At 37.2% G+C, this 18,377-nt stretch overlaps 2 protein-coding genes across 13 annotated transcripts in view; one reads left to right on the plus strand and one right to left on the minus strand.

Moving 5' to 3' along the window:
* RAB27B (RAB27B, member RAS oncogene family) overlaps window positions 1-14,951 on the plus strand; it is a 308,125-nt gene extending 293,174 nt beyond the window's left edge. For all 12 annotated transcript variants that reach the window (XM_078348194.1, XM_054244230.2, XM_078348196.1 and 9 more), the window contains 3 exons: window positions 3,209-3,312; window positions 6,811-6,934; window positions 8,405-14,951. In XM_078348194.1, the coding sequence (XP_078204320.1) occupies window positions 3,209-3,312; window positions 6,811-6,934; window positions 8,405-8,594 (418 nt within the window). In that variant the 3' untranslated portion in view covers window positions 8,595-14,951. The remainder of the gene's footprint in view (window positions 1-3,208; window positions 3,313-6,810; window positions 6,935-8,404) is intronic.
* CCDC68 (coiled-coil domain containing 68) overlaps window positions 10,153-18,377 on the minus strand; it is a 67,196-nt gene continuing 58,971 nt past the window's right edge. The window contains exon 14 of the mRNA XM_008979851.5: window positions 10,153-10,593. The gene's annotated coding sequence lies outside the window, so the exon portion shown is untranslated. The remainder of the gene's footprint in view (window positions 10,594-18,377) is intronic.

The raw sequence follows: 18,377 nt of genomic DNA on the forward strand, positions 1-18,377 counted from the left end.
ATGCTGCTCAATGCACTAGAAGCCAATACTATGGCACTGGATTTTGAGAAAAGGAAAGGTTTTATTGTAAATTGACTCACAGGGAGACAGGAGTGTCAAGCTCAAATCTGTCCTTTTGTTCTGGCTTTTGAAGCAGTATTTTTTTTTTTTTTTTTAAGAAAAGGTTGGGGCGCGGGGGGTGGGTTCTGAGATTAACAGGTGATTGGTGGAAGGAAAGGGGAGGGCTGGAAAGTCCTTGGACATGCGCACTTATGTCTGCTTGCTATGTCGGGGTCACATGTGGAAATTCAAGGGGAGTTAGTGGGAAACACGTGTTAAAAATTCAGGCTGTGACATTAGCAAGCTCATTCTGTACAGATTCCAGTTGGCCATATCGGTTTCAATCAATTTCAGCCAGCTCTCTTATCTCATAAGCAGAGGGAGTTTCATTGTTTCAGCAAGTTTTTTCCTTCTTTATCTGCCATCCTGCAAACTCAATTTCTGTTCGTCATTGGTTTCTTTAACTCTTTGGAACATGGTTTTACTGGTTTCCTCCACCCGGCTGACTTAACAGACTGAATGAGATGGGTAGGGAAGGCTGGAAATGAATTACTTGTCTCCCCAGGAGTGGGGGGAGTAGGGGATATCAAAGATACTAGACAGAAAGGACCAGGATATCTGTTACTGCTCTGGAACAAGCGTGTTCTATCCATGCTGCTGTGGAGGAGAAAGTGTTTGCCTCAATCAGATCAGTGTGGCAAGCAAGTTTGTGATTAACTTTGTCATATGTTCCGGGCAATGACAGGGAATAACACACAGTCTTGTCCTCAAATGAGACATACGCACTTAAAGAGAGAACAAAGCAGTTTTTCTGGCATGACACAATTATGGTTGAGTAGGAGACAATTTTGTGGGTACAGCTAGTTTCCAAAGAGGGAGAACTATTTAATAAAACACTGTAATCTCTATGGGCTTCCAAGGAATGGTAGAAACAAATCCACAAGAAGAAATTAAATAAATTTTTTTGGTATTTCTGCTCTGAATTTTTAGATCATGATGATGCCCTACAAACAAATCCTACTTTGGAAATAAATAGCAGTGAAAATATCTCTTCTCCCATCTTTTGGTATGAAAAGTATCATTCTCTGTTGCAGTCATTTAAAATATTTAACAATTGTATATCTTTTACCTTTTCTTTCTTTCTCTTGCACCGTTTAATTTCTCAAATATTTAGTGAGCAAATACCACGTTCTGAGCCATAAAAATATGACAGATAGCAAGTTAGAAACACAGCTCCCTTCCCCTTGGAGCTTACAGTCTAGGATAGAATTTGGATGAAAAAACAATTGCAATGGAGCCTTAGAATAGTAACAAGAAAACAAAGGCATAGGCAGGCCCACCAGGAGGAGCCCATAGCCCACATACTGTCTTGGGAAGTTCCCTTGGAGAAGTGATATTTCCTCTGATACCATTATGAATGTACTCATGCACAGTGTATGAGTGAGTGCTATCCTGGATAAAGGAAGGGTAGGAAGTAAAGGAAGCACAGAGACAAGGTAACCCACAGAAAGACCAGCATGTGTGAAAGCCCAGGGGAGCAGAGTGAACTTTCTAAGAACTAAAAGAAGATCAACATGTCTATGGGTAGTCAAAGAGATGAAGCTGGAGAGATGAACAAAGATCACTTCCTGCAGAGCCTTGACAGCTTTTTAAGGAGTTTGTGCATTGGCTTATGAGTGATGTATAATCATTAAAATGTCTTTCATGGAGCATTGATATAATCTATGGGAAGAAATGGAGTGGTGATAGGAGTAGGGTCCCAAAAAACTGGATACAGGAAGCCTAATGAGAAAGCTGTTGAAGTTGTCCAGGTGAGAAAGAGTGAGTTTGGAAGTAGAGCAGGGGCAGAGTAAGAAATGAGAAGGTCAAAAGACATGTGTTAACTGTAGACAGCAAGTGAAGGAGGAAGAGATCATGGCAACCAGGATGGTGATATCATAGACAGAAAATAAATCAAGAAGAGTGGCCAGTTTGGTTTTGGGTGTATGAAGTTGGAGGTACCTGAGTTTCCTCCAGGTGGAAGTATCCAACGGGTAATTAGGCACCCAGTGTGAAAGGCAGGGAAGCACTAGATTTCTAATTTTGGGCTTCTCAATTTACAGGCTACAATTGAGCTGGTGAAGTGGATAAGATTATCCAGTGAATGTGTATGGAGGAAGAGGAGTCAAGAATAGAACTCTGAGGAAACCAACACAAAGGATCTAAAAATAGGCTAAAATAGGAGACAAAATATTAGAAGAACATTTAGGATAGGAAGCAATATCACTAGTTCAAAGCTATGTGCCTTTCTAAAAACCCACTGCCAAATTCAAAACCTTTTCTGGTCCCTATCTGTGCTCTCTGGTTTTGCCCATTGCTCATACTGCAGTGAATCTCAGCATGTCTTTAACTTCACTAAAGATGGTTGGTAGTGTCTGGGGTTGGGGGTGGGGGCATGGAAAGCTGACCAGGGAGGGAAAAACTTTGCATTGCACACGAAAGAGCAAATTTCTCCAAAATCTTGATTAATAATGAGAGTTCTTTCTTTCTTTCCCCAATGACTATGTCTTTTCTGTCCTGAGCCTCACTCAGTCCTCCAATCATTTTCCTCTTCCTTGTGAATCCTAGATGCCAACCTGAAGCTCAGTTTTACCCCAAAACAGTGCTTTTTAAAAAGAGTTTTGTCATCAATATTTTTCCCTACAAAAGAATTCCATTTCCTGTAGCTAAGAAGTTGCGGTTTTCTTCATATCATCACAGGCATTCATTTTCAGGCTACTGTGTGCCAAGCTTTCTTCTGGGCAGAGACAAGAAAGATGGAAAGTATAAGTTAAAGTGCCCACTCTAAAGTGCTTTACATTTTAATTGTAGACCACGAAATGCCCACGAGCCAAAAAAAGAAAAGATTCCAAAAAGCTGTGTAAGCAAATCCGTGATTGAATGTTACAAACTGTGTGTACCAAGTGCTGTGAGACCAGAAAACCAGGAAGCGGTAAAACAAACAAACAAACTACGATCAAATCTTCTCCCTTGGTTCTTCAACAGTCTGTCTGCCCACATTCCCATTTCCCTAGGATATTCCATAAGGGCCAGCCATGGAGAATTAATACCTGAAAGGGAAACTTGTTAGTGTTGCTGTCAAAAGTGTGTGCACTAACTTTCAGAACTTCCCACTGTGTTTCCTCGGCAGGTTCCGGAGTCTCACCACTGCATTTTTCAGAGACGCCATGGGCTTCTTATTAATGTTTGACCTCACCAGTCAACAGAGCTTCTTAAATGTCAGAAACTGGATGAGTAAGTGAGACTGAGAAATGCACATTGGCCGTGTTGGGACCCAACTGCCCTGGGTGCTTGTTGGTCTCACAAGATGCAACCAGATTGGGTACCACAGATTAATTTTCAAAGTCATGAGTTGAGTGTTGCCTGTGTCACCTTCAAAGTGGTGGCCTTTATGTGTACCACCAAAGGCAGTTTGAAACTGTATTTTCCTTTGTTATTTTTAGAGGAAGTCTACCTTGCTTTATCACCACCTGTATTTATGATCTTTATTATTGTCATTTAAAGACCATTAATTCCACTTTTCCAATAAATCTTGAAGGACTTCTTAAAACTAAGTGAGCTACTATATTTGACCTGGAGAGATCACAAGGAAAACCAGCAGTGTTTTCTGAGAGGGGACACTGACACCTAAGGCATGTTAAGTGCTGATGGGTTAATTAGGTGTGAAACCAGAACGGACCAGTTGCCTGATGATAAGGGGAGGCACAGTGTGTCAGTCAGTCAGCTCCCTTTGGGCATTTTACTTTTCAAAAAAGCTTCAAATATAAGGAAACCATGTAAAGATGAATCTCCAGCCTTTGATATAATAAAAACTTAGTTATAATAAAAATTGAAGTGTTCCCTAATCAATTACTAAAGTCATATTGACATACATCAACACAGGAAAGAAGTATTAGAATTTTCCTTTACGTTTTACTTGATGTAGCAATAAGGGGCATATTTCATTTGTATTTTTTATTACAAGTAAGAATTTTGATCTTAGCAGGATACACTAATAGCAGGACAGACGAGTCGTCCTATGGGGCTGCTCTTGTGATTTCCAGATTTGTCTGGGCCATCTGTAGTTAGAGAGGTATTTTTTAAAAACTAGAACTTGTTATTCTCCTGCCCAAAGTCCTTCTGTAACTTTCCATCTTACCCAGAATAAAATCTAGAGTCCTTCACCTACCGACAAGGTCACCGTGTTATCTGGGCTTCCTCTCTAATTCCTGTTATTCGGGCCCAACTCACTAGCCTTCAGCCCAGCTGGCTCCCATGTTATTCCCAATATGAAAAATTGCCATTCCCCTTTGTTTTCTCTTCTCCCATTTACAGCCTAGTGCTAGTTTCTTCATTCCCTTCAAGTTCTGACCAAATCTTATTTATCTCTGGACTGACAACCCCATCTAAAATAGTACTTATCACTCTGTATCCCCTCAACACACTTTATAGGTCATGGCCATCACCTGATACTGTGTTACATTTTTTTTTGGTTTACTTGCTGCATTCATTCTTTCAATGCTGTAGAGAAAAACCGAGACTGGGTCATTTATAAAGAAAAGAAGTTTAATTGTCTCACAGTTCTGCAGGCCATATGGGAAGCATGTTGCTGGCATCTGCTTGGGTTCTGGGAGGCCTCAGGAAACTTACAATCATGGTGGAAGGTGAAGGAGGAGAAGGTGCATCTGACATGGCAGAAGCAGCATGAGCAAAGGGGGATGTGCCACACACTTCCAAATAACCAGATCTCATGAGAACTCACTATCACAAGAACAGCACCAGGGGATGGTGCTAGACCATTCATGAGAAATCCTCCCCCAGGATCCAATCACCTCTCACTAGTTCCCGCTTCCAACAATGGGGATTACGTTTCAATGTGAGGCACAGATCCAAACCATATCATTTCTACACCCCCTTCAAGTTTTACCAAGCCTTGTTTATCTCTTGACTGACTACCCCATCTGAAATAGTACTCATCACTCTGTATCCCCTCAACATGCTTTAGAGTTTGTTCAGTCCCAGCCATCACCTGACATGATGTGATGTGTTTTTGGTTTACTTGTGTTTTTGACACTTTCTTCCACTAGAATGTAAGCACTTATGAAAGTGCAGATGTTTCCATTTTTTTTTTCAGTGTAATATGCCATACCTGGATGAGTGCCTGGCACAGAGCAAGTGCTCAAAATAAATATATTTCTTATCACTACATATTATGTAAAATTAATAATTTATTTTGTATATATTTCATGATTATATATAATAATTATATAGAACCACTCTCAGCGTGGTTTCAAAATTGTTGTAACCTATGGGGAAGCAAATCCTGATTTTTGTAATTGCCTCTCCAAATATATGTTTATCTCAGGATCTGTCCTTTATTTCCACTTAATACTGTATTTCCTTACCCAAATTTTGGTGGTAGCATTAGATTCTGAAGACAAGGAGATAATAAGCTTATTAAATTCTTTCAGAGAATGGTTTGTTTATCCTTTTTCAAGGCAGATGAGAGTCTCCCTTGTTTTTAAATGTCTCCAGAAGGACATTTCCGGGATTTAAAATAATTAATTGTCATGCCTAATAACACTTGAATATTTTAACACCCAAGTAATTGGTCTTACAGGGTAAGCCTTTGTCTTCTTCCTCTAGTCTCAGCAAGGTAGCACAAAACATGCTTTATGATAGCATTTAAGTAGCCTCTGTAACCTCAAAAAACACAGCTTGACAGGTTTCTTACATTTTTTTCTTTTTTTTTCTCACCCTCACCTTCCTTCCCTGCTCTGCCTTCCCCTCCCCATTCGTCCCTTCCTTCCTTTCTCCCTGAGTTCCTTTCCTTCCTTCCCTCCTTCTTTTCTTCCTCCCTCCATCCTTCCCTTCTTCCCTTTCTTCCTTCTTTCCTCCCTCCCTCCCTCCCTCCATTCCTCTTTCCCTCCCTCTCTCCATTCTTCTTTCCCTTCCTCCCTCCCTCCCTCCCTCCCTCCCTCCCTCCCTCCCTCCCTCCCTCCTTCCTTCCTTCCTTCCTTCCTTCCTTCCTTCCTTCCTCTCTCCCTCCTCTCCCTCTCTCTCTGTCTCCTTACCACCCCCCACACACATAGTGTTTTTTGTGGAAAAGAGAAAAACAAGTTACTTGTCTTAAAACTGTTTCTACATGAATTTGTAGTGATTCAAGTATGTTCCACACTATAGATCATCACTTTGGACATTAGGGAAGGGAAATATAGCAACTTCCTAAAGGATAAAGAAAATTTGTTCACTTAAAAATCATGTTCTATTTATCTCCATCTGTATTTGAGGAACAAATGGTGTGACGCAGTGATGGCCACTTCAAAGGACATTTCCCCAGATGTATTCCATATTTACTGAATACTTACTATGTGCTGGCAATTTGATATACATTATTAGAAGAAATCCCCTTAAGAACAGCACATGGATTAAAAAGATCTTCCAGATGAATGCATGTGATGTTTTAGTGAATTACTCAATAATAAAAGCACCTAACATTTACTAAATGTTGGGTATTGATATAGGTGCTTTATATATATTTTTAGTTCTTTCCATAATCTGCAACTTGTAAGGTATTATCTCCATTTTATAGATGAGCACCCTGTGACTGGTAAGAGGAAGTAACTTGGCTAATATAACTAGTAAGCAACCAAACTGGAGATGAACATTAGATCAGGAATCTGGAATAAGAGCAAATCATCTGACATTACTTATTTATCAATTACTTGCTGGTTCCGTCTGCTTTCTTTTCAGGCCAACTGCAAGCAAATGCTTATTGTGAAAACCCAGATATAGTGTTAATTGGCAACAAAGCAGATCTACCAGACCAGAGGGAAGTCAATGAACGGCAAGCTCGGGAACTGGCTGACAAATACAGGTGAGTCCGTTACATGGAGACAGCATGTGACTTTGCACACTTCTGTTCAACACATGGAGCAGGGACATGCGAATGATATTAGAAGAAATTCCCATAACCAAGAACTGCACATGGATTAAAAAGATCTTTCAAAGAGATAGATGTGATGTATTAATGAATTACTTAATAATAACAGCACCTAACGTTTACTGTATACCTACAATGCGCTGGCAACAGTTCCTAGACACTAACTCATTTTGACCCCTCAAAACCATGTGTGGGAGATAACTAGAGTTATCCCATTTTATATATAAGAATTGAGTCACAGAGAGATTAAAGAAACTAATGGAAGGCCACCCCACACAGTTAGTAAGAGGCAGAGCTTCAACTCAATCCAGGCAGTCTGAGATCGAAGCTCATGCTCTTCAACACTCTATTCTTCTGCCTCTTAATCAATAGACATAAAACTCTAAGAAATAATCCCTGACATGGACATGAAAATGTAGTCTTTATCCCAGCTGAGCTTGAGTGGCAGCTTACAAAAAAACAAAAAAACAAAAAAACAACAACAGAAACAACACCCCGTGTAATTGTAAATTGACTTCCGAGGCAGACTCTGTCATTATTTTTCAAATTTAAAGTAGTTTTATCATGCCTGACAATTTTTTTATGGAAGAATTCTCCCTAAGAGCTGTACAATTTACAAGTCTTCTTGAAACTTTTAATTCTGAATAAATATTGACTGTATTCACACGAATAGCCTTATTCAATGCATGTCTATTTTCTTTCTTTCCTTCTTTTTTTTTTTTTTTTTTTTTTGAGACAGTCTTGCTCTTTCACCAGGCTGGAGTGCAGTGGCATGATCTCAGCTCACTGCAACCTCCATCTCCCAGATTCAAGTGATTCCCTTGCCTCAGTCTCCTGAGTAGCTAGGACTACAGGTGCATGCCATCACACCCGGCTAATTTTTTGTATTTTAGTAGAGATGGGGTTTCACCATGGCCAGGATGGTCTCGATCTCCTGACCTCATGATCCCCCCGCCTCGACCTCCCAAAGTGCTGGGATTACAGGCATGAGTCACTGTACCTGGCCAATGCATGCCTGTCTTCAAAAGCAGATTTCCAGATAATTGAGTGGAAGGGAAGCAGTATTTTAATAGTAATGTTGATTGGTAGTTTTATTGATCATGGGGTATTTTTCTCTTCCTAATTTTTTTAAACAGTGATAATGCTTTGGCTTCAACTTCCTGACTACCTCTTGTATCAATTTCCTTGCCCATAAAACTGGTTATAACCACACTAAAAAGCAGCTCACCAATTTTTACTCACTGAAGGAAAAAACAAGGATGCTTTCCAACTTAGCCAGCAAAAACATAATTTTTTCACAATCTCTCAGCCAGCCATTTTTGCATGTATGACTCACTTGTACATCTTGCTGTATCTGTTCTGATTTCTTCCTCTCAAAAAATATTTGCCACCCTTCTGTGCTAGCATACCATATTTTGAAACAAGTGCAGCAACTGGACAGAATGTGGAGAAAGCTGTAGAAACCCTTTTGGACTTAATCATGAAGCGAATGGACCAGTGTGTGGAGAAGACACAAATCCCCGATGCTGTCAATGGTGGAAGTTCTGGAAAGCTGGATGGGGAAAAGCCACCAGAGAAGAAATGTGCCTGCTAGACTCCACATAGAAACTGATTGTCAAGAACCCCACCCAAATATGACCTTTAAAAACAATGACAAACCACGCAATTGTTGTTGAGTAAACTATACACAATGTCATGTCTTTCTTTTTTCTGCCAAAAAATCTACTTTAAGAAACCAGAATAGTCAACAGTGTTGAAAAGAATTGACTAGTTATCCCTGAGGCCCTTTCAGACAAGATGAAAGATTTCCCAATGTGGTTTCATTATCATGGATATTCAATTTATTTTTGTTATAGAGAAAATGAGTATATAAGACAATATAAAAGAACCATCAGTGAGTTTTAAATGAGAACAAGTTACCTATCACATTGAAGAAAAGGGTGGGCTACTAAAGGGAGAACACAGGAAGAAGAATTTCAAAAGATTGGATTTACTTATTGTATTGAATCAGATGGATAATTTTAGTTTGCATTGGGGAAAATGTACTAGCTAAAAATGGATACACAATGAAGAATTCTATTTGGCGCATTATGAATGACATTACTATGTATACCCAAAAAGCTGTACTAGAATGACTAAATTACTGATAAGGTTACAAATAGGTAAATGTCACACTTCTGCTAAAATGCAGGAGATAGTGTCATAATGCCATCTTTATATTCTTAATAAATAGCATGTCGACAAGAACAGGACTGTAAATGACAAAGTACAAGACAAATACCCTGGGAAAAAAATGAAAGTATGAGAGGTTGGCATTTGTACAGCTGAAATTAATTGTATCTGTTAAAGATGTCTGGAAGGGTTACTTAGCCAAATTTCACTCACGCCAATTAGGAGCTGACATTATCAGTTGGGATTAAGAGAACTCCAGAGGTTTCCATTTTAAACAAAAGTTTAGAAATCAATTTGGTGTTCAGCTTCACATTTCATGTTTTCTTAGCACATGTTGATAAAATAGTCACAAGGAGAAATTAACAGTTATGGTTTATTAAATCTCTTTTAAAATGCAGTCAAGGAAAACTAGCCCTGAATTTTTTTAGATGAAATATGCTGGTGATATGAAGCAAAAAGTGACAATTATTTCAGGTTTCCTTGTAGTTTAAAAAAGCACTAGAAACTCTAAATCACATTTCTTCCCTCCAAACCCCACCCATTCCTGGCTTTCAACCAATTGCAGAAATGCAGGTGTGCTATTTTTGTTGATCAGTAACTTTGGAACAATGATGGATCAATTCTGTGGTCACTCTGCATTTTCATGTCATTAATCACATAAAAAATGATAATACCTCATTCTGTATCATAATATGATTTTATTTTGCCAAAGGCAAAACACCTATAGTTGAGCCGTATTTGGGGGTTTGGGTGAGGAAGGACCTATATCTTATCTCACCAAAAAATTGGTCAGTATTTTTTAATGTAAAGCTGCCTTTTCTTTCTAAGAAATAATAACAAAGTTGTTTTTCATCGGCCTAGTCTGTCCTTGTGCCTAATCTAACATTATATTAATTTTTTATCTTAGTTTCTGATAAATACAAGCCATTTCTATCAAATATTATTTATTTCAGTCAATTTTACCAATAACAGAGACAATGTATTTTCATTTTTTTTATTATGAGCATATGATTTTTTGACAGGCTGTTTCCTCATCCTATAATTTTTTTCCAATCAAACCTTTTTTTTCATACTCTGTACATATTTTTTTGTTACACACATTGAAGACTCTAAAACTCCCAATCCGTCATTTAAGTTCCCTCTACCAACTTCTATCTGGTATTGAATCAGTTTCAGAAACACAGGTCCAAGGAAATGTCTCTTTATAAGGTTCTTAGGATGGACTAGACACATAAATGTGCCATGAATCCAAATATGAATAATTTGGAAGCTTTTATGCTATTAACCCCCAATGAAATTCTCAGCATTAACTGCCCAGCTCCTCTGATTTCTGCAGCGTCATGGCAGGTCCTAAGACGGATCGTGGTTGGGTATTCCCTCTCATGGTGTTTCCTCTGAGATGCTCTTCGTTATCTCAATGCCTGTGCCATGAAGATAGAAAACTAACATTTAAGATGTTTCTTCTGGAAGGAAAGTGAGCAGAAACAAGTGATATTGCCATTGCTGTGGCAAAATTTGCCGAACTTCTGTGGTCATTATTATCAATTACTTCTTTGGATTTAAAATGTAATGTCCCCTGCAATTCCTTAATAGGGAATGTGAAGCCTTTATAAAACCCCGAAAGTATTCTATTTTGATATGTCTTTTTGTTTCTATTCATTTTCAGTTACATGATTGATTTACTTACGCTAAGATTCTGTCATTGTCAGTTATTTAATGAGTGTTTTTTTCAGGGTCTGTTTTAAGATCATTATTTGATAGCTGTAGCGTGAAGCAGAGGCTGATGATGCCCATACTTATGGAAATATTTCTATAAAAATAACAATTAGTGGATAATTTCAAGAGGAATGAAAAGTGACAAACTGATTTAAAATATTCTATTTATAAATAAATGTTTGATCTAAAAAATTTTCTCCATAAAATTTGACATCTGACCCCATATTTTATGTAACAATTATTAGAAATTCATTCTCATTATTTCATGATTGATAGTATTGTATAATTCATTTTACAATTTCAAATTGATCTGGTGCCATAAAGTATACAGACTACTTTAAAGATTTCTGTATGCCCTTTACCCCATAATAGCATGTATTTATAGCCAACATATATCCTGTTTTTAAGTATCTCCCAATGCTTTAGTAAAACATATTGTATTTAGGAGAAATGTTCAAAATGTACATGAAACTCCTTTCTGATATAGAAATCATTTCTGGAGTATTTACACTGGTTTGATGTTTACTTTGCCCTAACTCAGTGCCTCAGATACATCTGTGACCAAATTTGTTCCCAACCACATACATAGCTCATTTTCTATAATGTTATATCATAGGAAGCCCTCACAGAGACACTACCACAGCTAAAGATCTTCTGATATTTTCAGCAAGAAATGCAAAGACTTTATTCGAATCTGGGGAGCATAACCACCTTCTCTTGGTCTCCTTGCTTACTTCTTATGGAGTTGGCACACCTGAGACTCTTCGCTGTGATTAGGTACAAACTTACCTTTTAGGGTAGAAAAAGAAAGATCCTTTGAAAAAATGTATCAGAAATAGTCCAGAGAACATATTTGTCTTGGTCTGATGATGACAAGACGTCAAGGGTTGACAGAGAAACTACTAAATCCCAAGAGTTGAGCCTGTGGGTCTCTCCGTAAGAGTTTTAAAACTCTTGGCCAGGCACGATGGCTCATGCCTGTAATGCCAGCATTTTGGGAGGCTAAGGTGGGTGGATCACTTGAGTTCAGGAGTTCGACATCAGCCTGGCCAACATGGTGAAATTCTGTATCTACTAAAAATACAAAAATTAACCAGGTGTGGTAGTGGGCACCTGTAATCCCAGCTACTTGGGAGACTGAGGCAGGAGAATTACTTGAACCCAGGAGGCAGAGGTTGCAGTGAGCTGAGATCTCACCACTGGACTCCAGCCTGGGTGACAGAGTGAGACTCTGTCTCAAAACAAACAAAACTCTTGCAAATTACCACTTTATCCAATTTGCTGTCATTTTCATATTATCAGCTATCACCGTGCAAAATATTCAAACCAGCAATTTCTAAAGTAAATATTTTATCTGTTATTTTTAACCAAATAGGTGTCTTTGTCATGCTTCTATTATAAATTGTTCTTTGCCAACCTGTACAGGCAAGAGTTTTAATCAGCCCTTTCTTATCCCCTTTGTAAGAAAGAGAAGCTTGACATGACTACATTAAAAATAATTTAATAGTCACAATATGACATTCTTTAAGCTGTAAATTAAGTACACTGGGAATCAACAAATTTGATGAAGCCCGTATATCTCTTCACCAGTGGAGTGAGTGCAGCAGTTAGAAAGAGAAGCAATATTGTCGGTGCAGTGGTTAGTTAAGCATAGTATATAACCTTGTGTTCATGAAACAGGTTGTTCTTTGTTCTGCATCTCTCTTCACTTAAAAAAAGGCACATTATTCTTTCCTTCTTATGTATTACACCAAACATTTGAGAGAAAAATCCTCATTCATAAAGGATTTGGGATCTATAACACTTAATTATAAAGAAATAATATTCCAAGTCTTTGGCTTCCTAAGATATATAACAACTGTTTATAAAGAAGATCTGAGAGCTGGTATTTGCCAAAGTGATAGAATAGTTGTCTTTGCCGCTCTACTACCAAGCTTTAAGACATTAAAAGCACTCTAGTGTATTTGAATATTTTAGAGAAAGCTTTATCATTTTTTAAGATGCCAAGATGCTGCCTCTATTTGCAAAAGTTGTCTGAGAATTCACCATAAACTATATTTTCTTCTTGATCTTTGACCAAGGTGATGTCAGCTTATTTCTGGGAAAGGTGCTGAGTTCTTATACATGAAAATGGATATAGACTATTATCTGAGATGAGTGTCATTTCAATGCTTTATAAATCCACAAAGCTACTTGTCTCATAAAGTAGAACTGATACAATTTGTGGTTGGATATATAGAGAATTTTACAAATTTATTGCCTTGAATTTCTGGGTGGAGACCCAACTACAATGATATTGTCAAGCAAGAACTATTTTAAACACAATTAGAGTTAAAAGATATTTAAATTGTTCTCTCAAATACAGCAGAACCTGGAGAAGGTCATACGTTGAAGGTCGATTTTGAGTCTGAATAAAGAAAGACCTAGTAACAGATAATTTTTTTGTAACCAGATTCATAGAAAATATGTATTTTCTTCTACCAAGTAGAGGTTTATGCTCTTAGAACTAAATTAGTAAAAAATCTGAACAAAAAAAATTTCTTCATTAGCATAAAAATTTGGGACACTTGGAGACATTTTGTTTTCTGCATATAAATATAATTTGTCCATAAATTATATTTATGAAAATATTATAAATTCAAAGCACTTTGATTAATTTTTCAGGGAGTACTATCACAAAGATGCTTTCCTGCAGTTCCTTGTATCAACAATCTATGGTTGAGATGTTTTCTCATTTCCTATATAGAGAGAATATCACTAACAAACAAGCAAAAACATTAGTACCAAAATAGTAGAACTATTTTGTCATCTTCTGAGAAAAAATATATACAAAGAAATCATCTTTTCATTGAATGGGTTCCCTCGTTCCTTTTCAGCAGGTTGTGGAAGTAATGGCTTACATCCCTCAGCTGACTTTATCTACAGAATTATTAGCAAATTCTGTAGGAGCAAGCATGTCTGACCTTAACCTAATAAATTCCTTATTTAATCAGTGGCTTCTGTTTTTATGTCTGTTGGCACATCAAAATGGTTTCTGTTCTCAGAAAAGTAGTAACATATATTTATCTTTATTCTTTTCCCAGGTGATTTATTTTTCAAATACTCTTTGAGAAAAGACCTAGTATTTTAGAAAGGAAAGGGGCCAGAAAGAACAACTTGGAGACCATGAAATATCTTAGTGATTTATCCTCACATAAGGCTTATAAACCCTGTAAGTGTTTCTATGTGCCTCACAGGTTCATGTCTGGCTCAAAGGAGAAATGTGTAAGAAAGTGGTTTGTAAATTATGTTCCATTTTGTAAATAGACACTATTTACAAACTAAAATCTAATTTTAAAAAACCGCAGTTGTAATTTAAACTGCTTTTTGTGAAAAAAGGTATCAGAGCAGGGAAAACACACTAATTTTTGTACAGTAGAGGTATTGGAAATTACAAATGGGCAGGCAACTTCAAGCCATTGTATTTGATTGAAAATGTTTATTACATCTCATTATTGACAAAATATGTATGTCATCTTGTATTTCTTCCAAGGAAACCAATGACATTCTAGGTAGTATATTACAAATTGGTCAAAATCTTCCATATACAAATAGGACTTTTTCTGTGTCCATAGCCTTGTAAGAGATACTGATTGTATCTGAAAATATTTTTTTAAAAAATTATCCTGATTTAGTGTGTTAAATGTAAAGAATGTTCTAATATAACACTGAAGTGCTTCATTGTATCCCAAGAGTTTTCCTTCAAGTAATATTATCCTTATTTTTAGGCTAAGCACGTTTGATTATTTTGTCTGTCTCCTATACACACCTGATTTGCCTAGTGCTATGAATGTAACTTAAAACTATAAACATGGATTTTTTATTATATATTCCCATTAATAGACTGTGGTTCCTGATGCACACTGTTAGGTCATTATTTTGTTGTACCAAAGTTCTAGTGGCTTCAGAAATCATAGCATCCAATGACGTCATGGTGTCTGGGTTTGAATACTCTGGTTACGAATTGTATTCAATGATTGTTTCTGCACACTTTTCAAATAAAAAAATGCATTTTTATCAATTATTTCCTGTACTCAAAGAGACTTTATTTCTGTGCTGAAGTTGGGTGTATGATGAGTGGGGAACATTAAATCAATATGAACAATGAAGCTGTATCACATTAACAATGGATTCCATTCAGAACTAGGAAATAAGTGATTTGGACTTAGCACAGTGAGTTTTACTTCTCAAAGTAAACTAGGCTTTGCAAGTGAATTTTTAAAATAATTTTGAAGGAAACATTTATTAAACTTAGGAATTAACATGTTGAAGTATTCCCTGGTACATAAGCACTTCCACGTATTATAACCTATTTCTTCTCCATAAGAAAATGGTGAGCAAGTGGTGGTATCTACCTTAGTCACACACTGGTGAGACTGGCATTTGAGGCCAACTCTAGACCACAACCATACAGCTTCCTTTACAGTGTTCATTTGCAAAGGCTGACTTGTTCCCAGAGTGAATTTCCCTCCATATGTTGCTTAGATCGGCTTTGCCAAGATAATGATGAGTTTTTAATTTAAAGATAAACAGCTCTCCCACCGCAGGCAAATAAATGGTTGGCACCATTCTCTAAACTTTACTCCCCAGTAACAATAATGCTGTTTCTCACAGGCAGGATCTTTTGTCCACTGGATTCATCTTAAATAATTCAAGATAAGTAATTGGGAACCTGTTTTTCTTAATGGTTTTATGGGATGTTTTAAAAGTCATAGCATGCCCCATATTGAGGAAAAATAAAATAAAATAGAGCAGCTGGACATTCACTGTAATAATAGAACTTCTCTTTTTAAAGCTGTATTATTCATAGTTCTCCATGCCAAGGAGAATTTCATTTCTAATATGGATTGCTACTTGTGGGGAAAGAATAGCCATAATAGTGTGAGTGTGGCTGTTCTCTTAGAAACTCACTTAGGGGACTTGCATTACAGCTGAGGAAGCCTATACACTAAGATTTAACTGAAGCTGTATTATAGGTACTCAATGCTTTGTGATGGTAATCTGACTTTTTCTTGTTCTTTTTTTTTTTTTTTTGCAACCTTTTTAACATACCCCAAATTACTGAATTATGCACTTTAAAAGTGTTTATGTTATGGTATGTGAGTTATGTCCCAATTTTTGTTTTGTTTTGTTTTGTTTTTTTGAAAGAAAGAGAAAAAGAAAGGGTGAGAGGGAACAGGAGTCTTGCTCTATTGCCCAGGCTGGAATGCAATCTAAGAATAGGTATCAAAAACCTCTTTTATGCCGATAATTGTGCTTAACAGTGGAGACAGGAAGGAATAAGGGAAGAAAATAACAAACAAACAGCCAATCAATATTTCATTTAAGTCTGTGAAATGCTATACAAATGCTGAAGAGTGGGCCGGGCACGGTGGCTCACACCTGTAATCCCAGCACTTTGGGAGGCAGAGGTGGGCAGATCATGAGGTCAAGAGATCAAGACCATCCTTACCGTGATGAAACCCCATCTCTACTAAAAATACAAAAATTAGCTGGGTGTGGTGGCATGCGCCTGTAGTCCCAGCTGCTTGGGAGGCTGAGGCAGAAGAATCGCTTGACCCCAGGAGGCAGAGGTTGCAGTAAGCCGAGATTGCGCCACTGCAGTCCAGCATGGCAACAGAGCAAGACTCCGTATCAAAAAAAAAATAAAAATAAAAAAAATGCTGAAGAGTGATTTACTTCCAATTATGTGGTCACTTTCAAAATAGGTGTAATGTGATACTGAGATAAATGTATGTTCTGTGGACCTCAGGTGAAGAATTATATAAATATTCACTGAGTTTACTTGTTCCAGGTCTGAGTTCAAATCATAGATGTCCCTGTTAATTTTCTATCTCATTGATCCATTGAATATTAACAATGTGGTGTCAAAGTCTCCCGCTATTATTGTGCGGGAGTCCAAGTCTCTTTATAAGTCATTAAGAACTTGTCTTATGTATCTGGGTGTTCCTGTATTGGGTGCATATATATTTATGATCATTGACTCCTGTTGTTGCATTGGTCCTTTTACCATTATGTAGTGTCCTTTTTGTTTCTTTTAGTCTTTGTTACTATTAAAGTCTATTTTGTCAGAGATGAAAGTTACAACTCCTGGGGTTTTTTTTTGTTGTTTGTTGTTTGTTTTTGTTTTTGTTTTTTTTGTGGGGTTTTTTTTTTTTTTTTTTGCTCTCCATTTGATTGGTAAGTCTTCCACCAACGCTTTGTTTTGAGTCTTTGTATGTCCTTGCTTATGAGATGGATCTGGACACAGTGTACTGATGGGTTTTAACTTTTTATTCAATTTGCCTGTCTGTGTCTTTGATTGGGGCATTTAATCCATTTAAGTTTAGGATCAATATTGATATTTGTGAGTTTAATATTGTCATTTAATGCTAGCTGGCTATTTTGCCCATTAGTTGATATAGATTCTTCATTATGGAGATACTCTTTACCTTTTGGTAAGTTTTGGGGATGACTGATACTGGTTGTTCCTTTCTGTGTATAGTGCTTCTTTCAGAAGCTCTTGTAAAGCAGGCCTGGTGGTGATGAAATCTCTGAGTGATTGCTTGTTCATGAAAAATTTTATTTTTCCTTCATTTATGAAGCTTAGTTTGGCAGGATATGAGATTCTGGGTTGAAAATTCTTTTCTTTGAGGATATTGAATATTGACCCCCACTCTCTTCTAGTTTGTAAGGTTTCTGCTGAGAGATCTGCTGTGAGTCTAATAGGTTTCCCTTTATGGGTAACCTGACCTTTCTCACTAGTTGCCCTTAGAATTTTCTCCTTTATTTCAACCCTGGTGAATCTAATGATTATGTGTCTTGGGGTTGCTCTACTTGAGGAATATCTTCGTGGTGTTCTCTGTATTACCCGAAGTTGAGTATTGCCCTGCCTTACTAGGTTAGGAAAGTTTTCCTGAATAATATCCTGAAGAATATTTTCCAACTTGGATTCATTCTCTTCAAGACATTCAGGTACTCCTATCAAACGTAAACTAGGTCTTTTCACATAGTCCCATATTTCTTGGAGACTTTGCTCATTCCTTTTTATCTTTCTTCTCTAATCTTGTCTTCTCGTTTTATTTCATTAAGTTGGTCTTTGACCTCTGATATCCTTTCTTCTGCTTGATCAATTCGACTGTTAAAACCTGTGCATACTTCGTGGAGTTCTCGTATTGTATTCTTCAGTTCTATTAATTCACTTATATTCCTCTCTAGATTGTCTATTCTCGTTAGGATTTCACCAAACCTTTTTTCAACGTTCTTAGTTTCTTTACATTGGGCTAGAACATGTTCTTTTATCTCACGGAAGTTTCTTATTATCCACCTTCTGAAGCCTAATTCTGTTATTGGAACACACTCGTTCTCCATCAGGCCTTGTTCCCTTGTTGATGAGGAACTGTGATCCCCTGTAGAGAGAGAGGCATTCTGATTTTGGGTATTCTCTTCCTTTTTAGGCTGGTTTCTTCCC

This window comes from Callithrix jacchus, chromosome 13, assembly GCF_049354715.1.
Source record: "Callithrix jacchus isolate 240 chromosome 13, calJac240_pri, whole genome shotgun sequence".
NCBI lineage: Eukaryota > Metazoa > Chordata > Mammalia > Primates > Cebidae > Callithrix > Callithrix jacchus.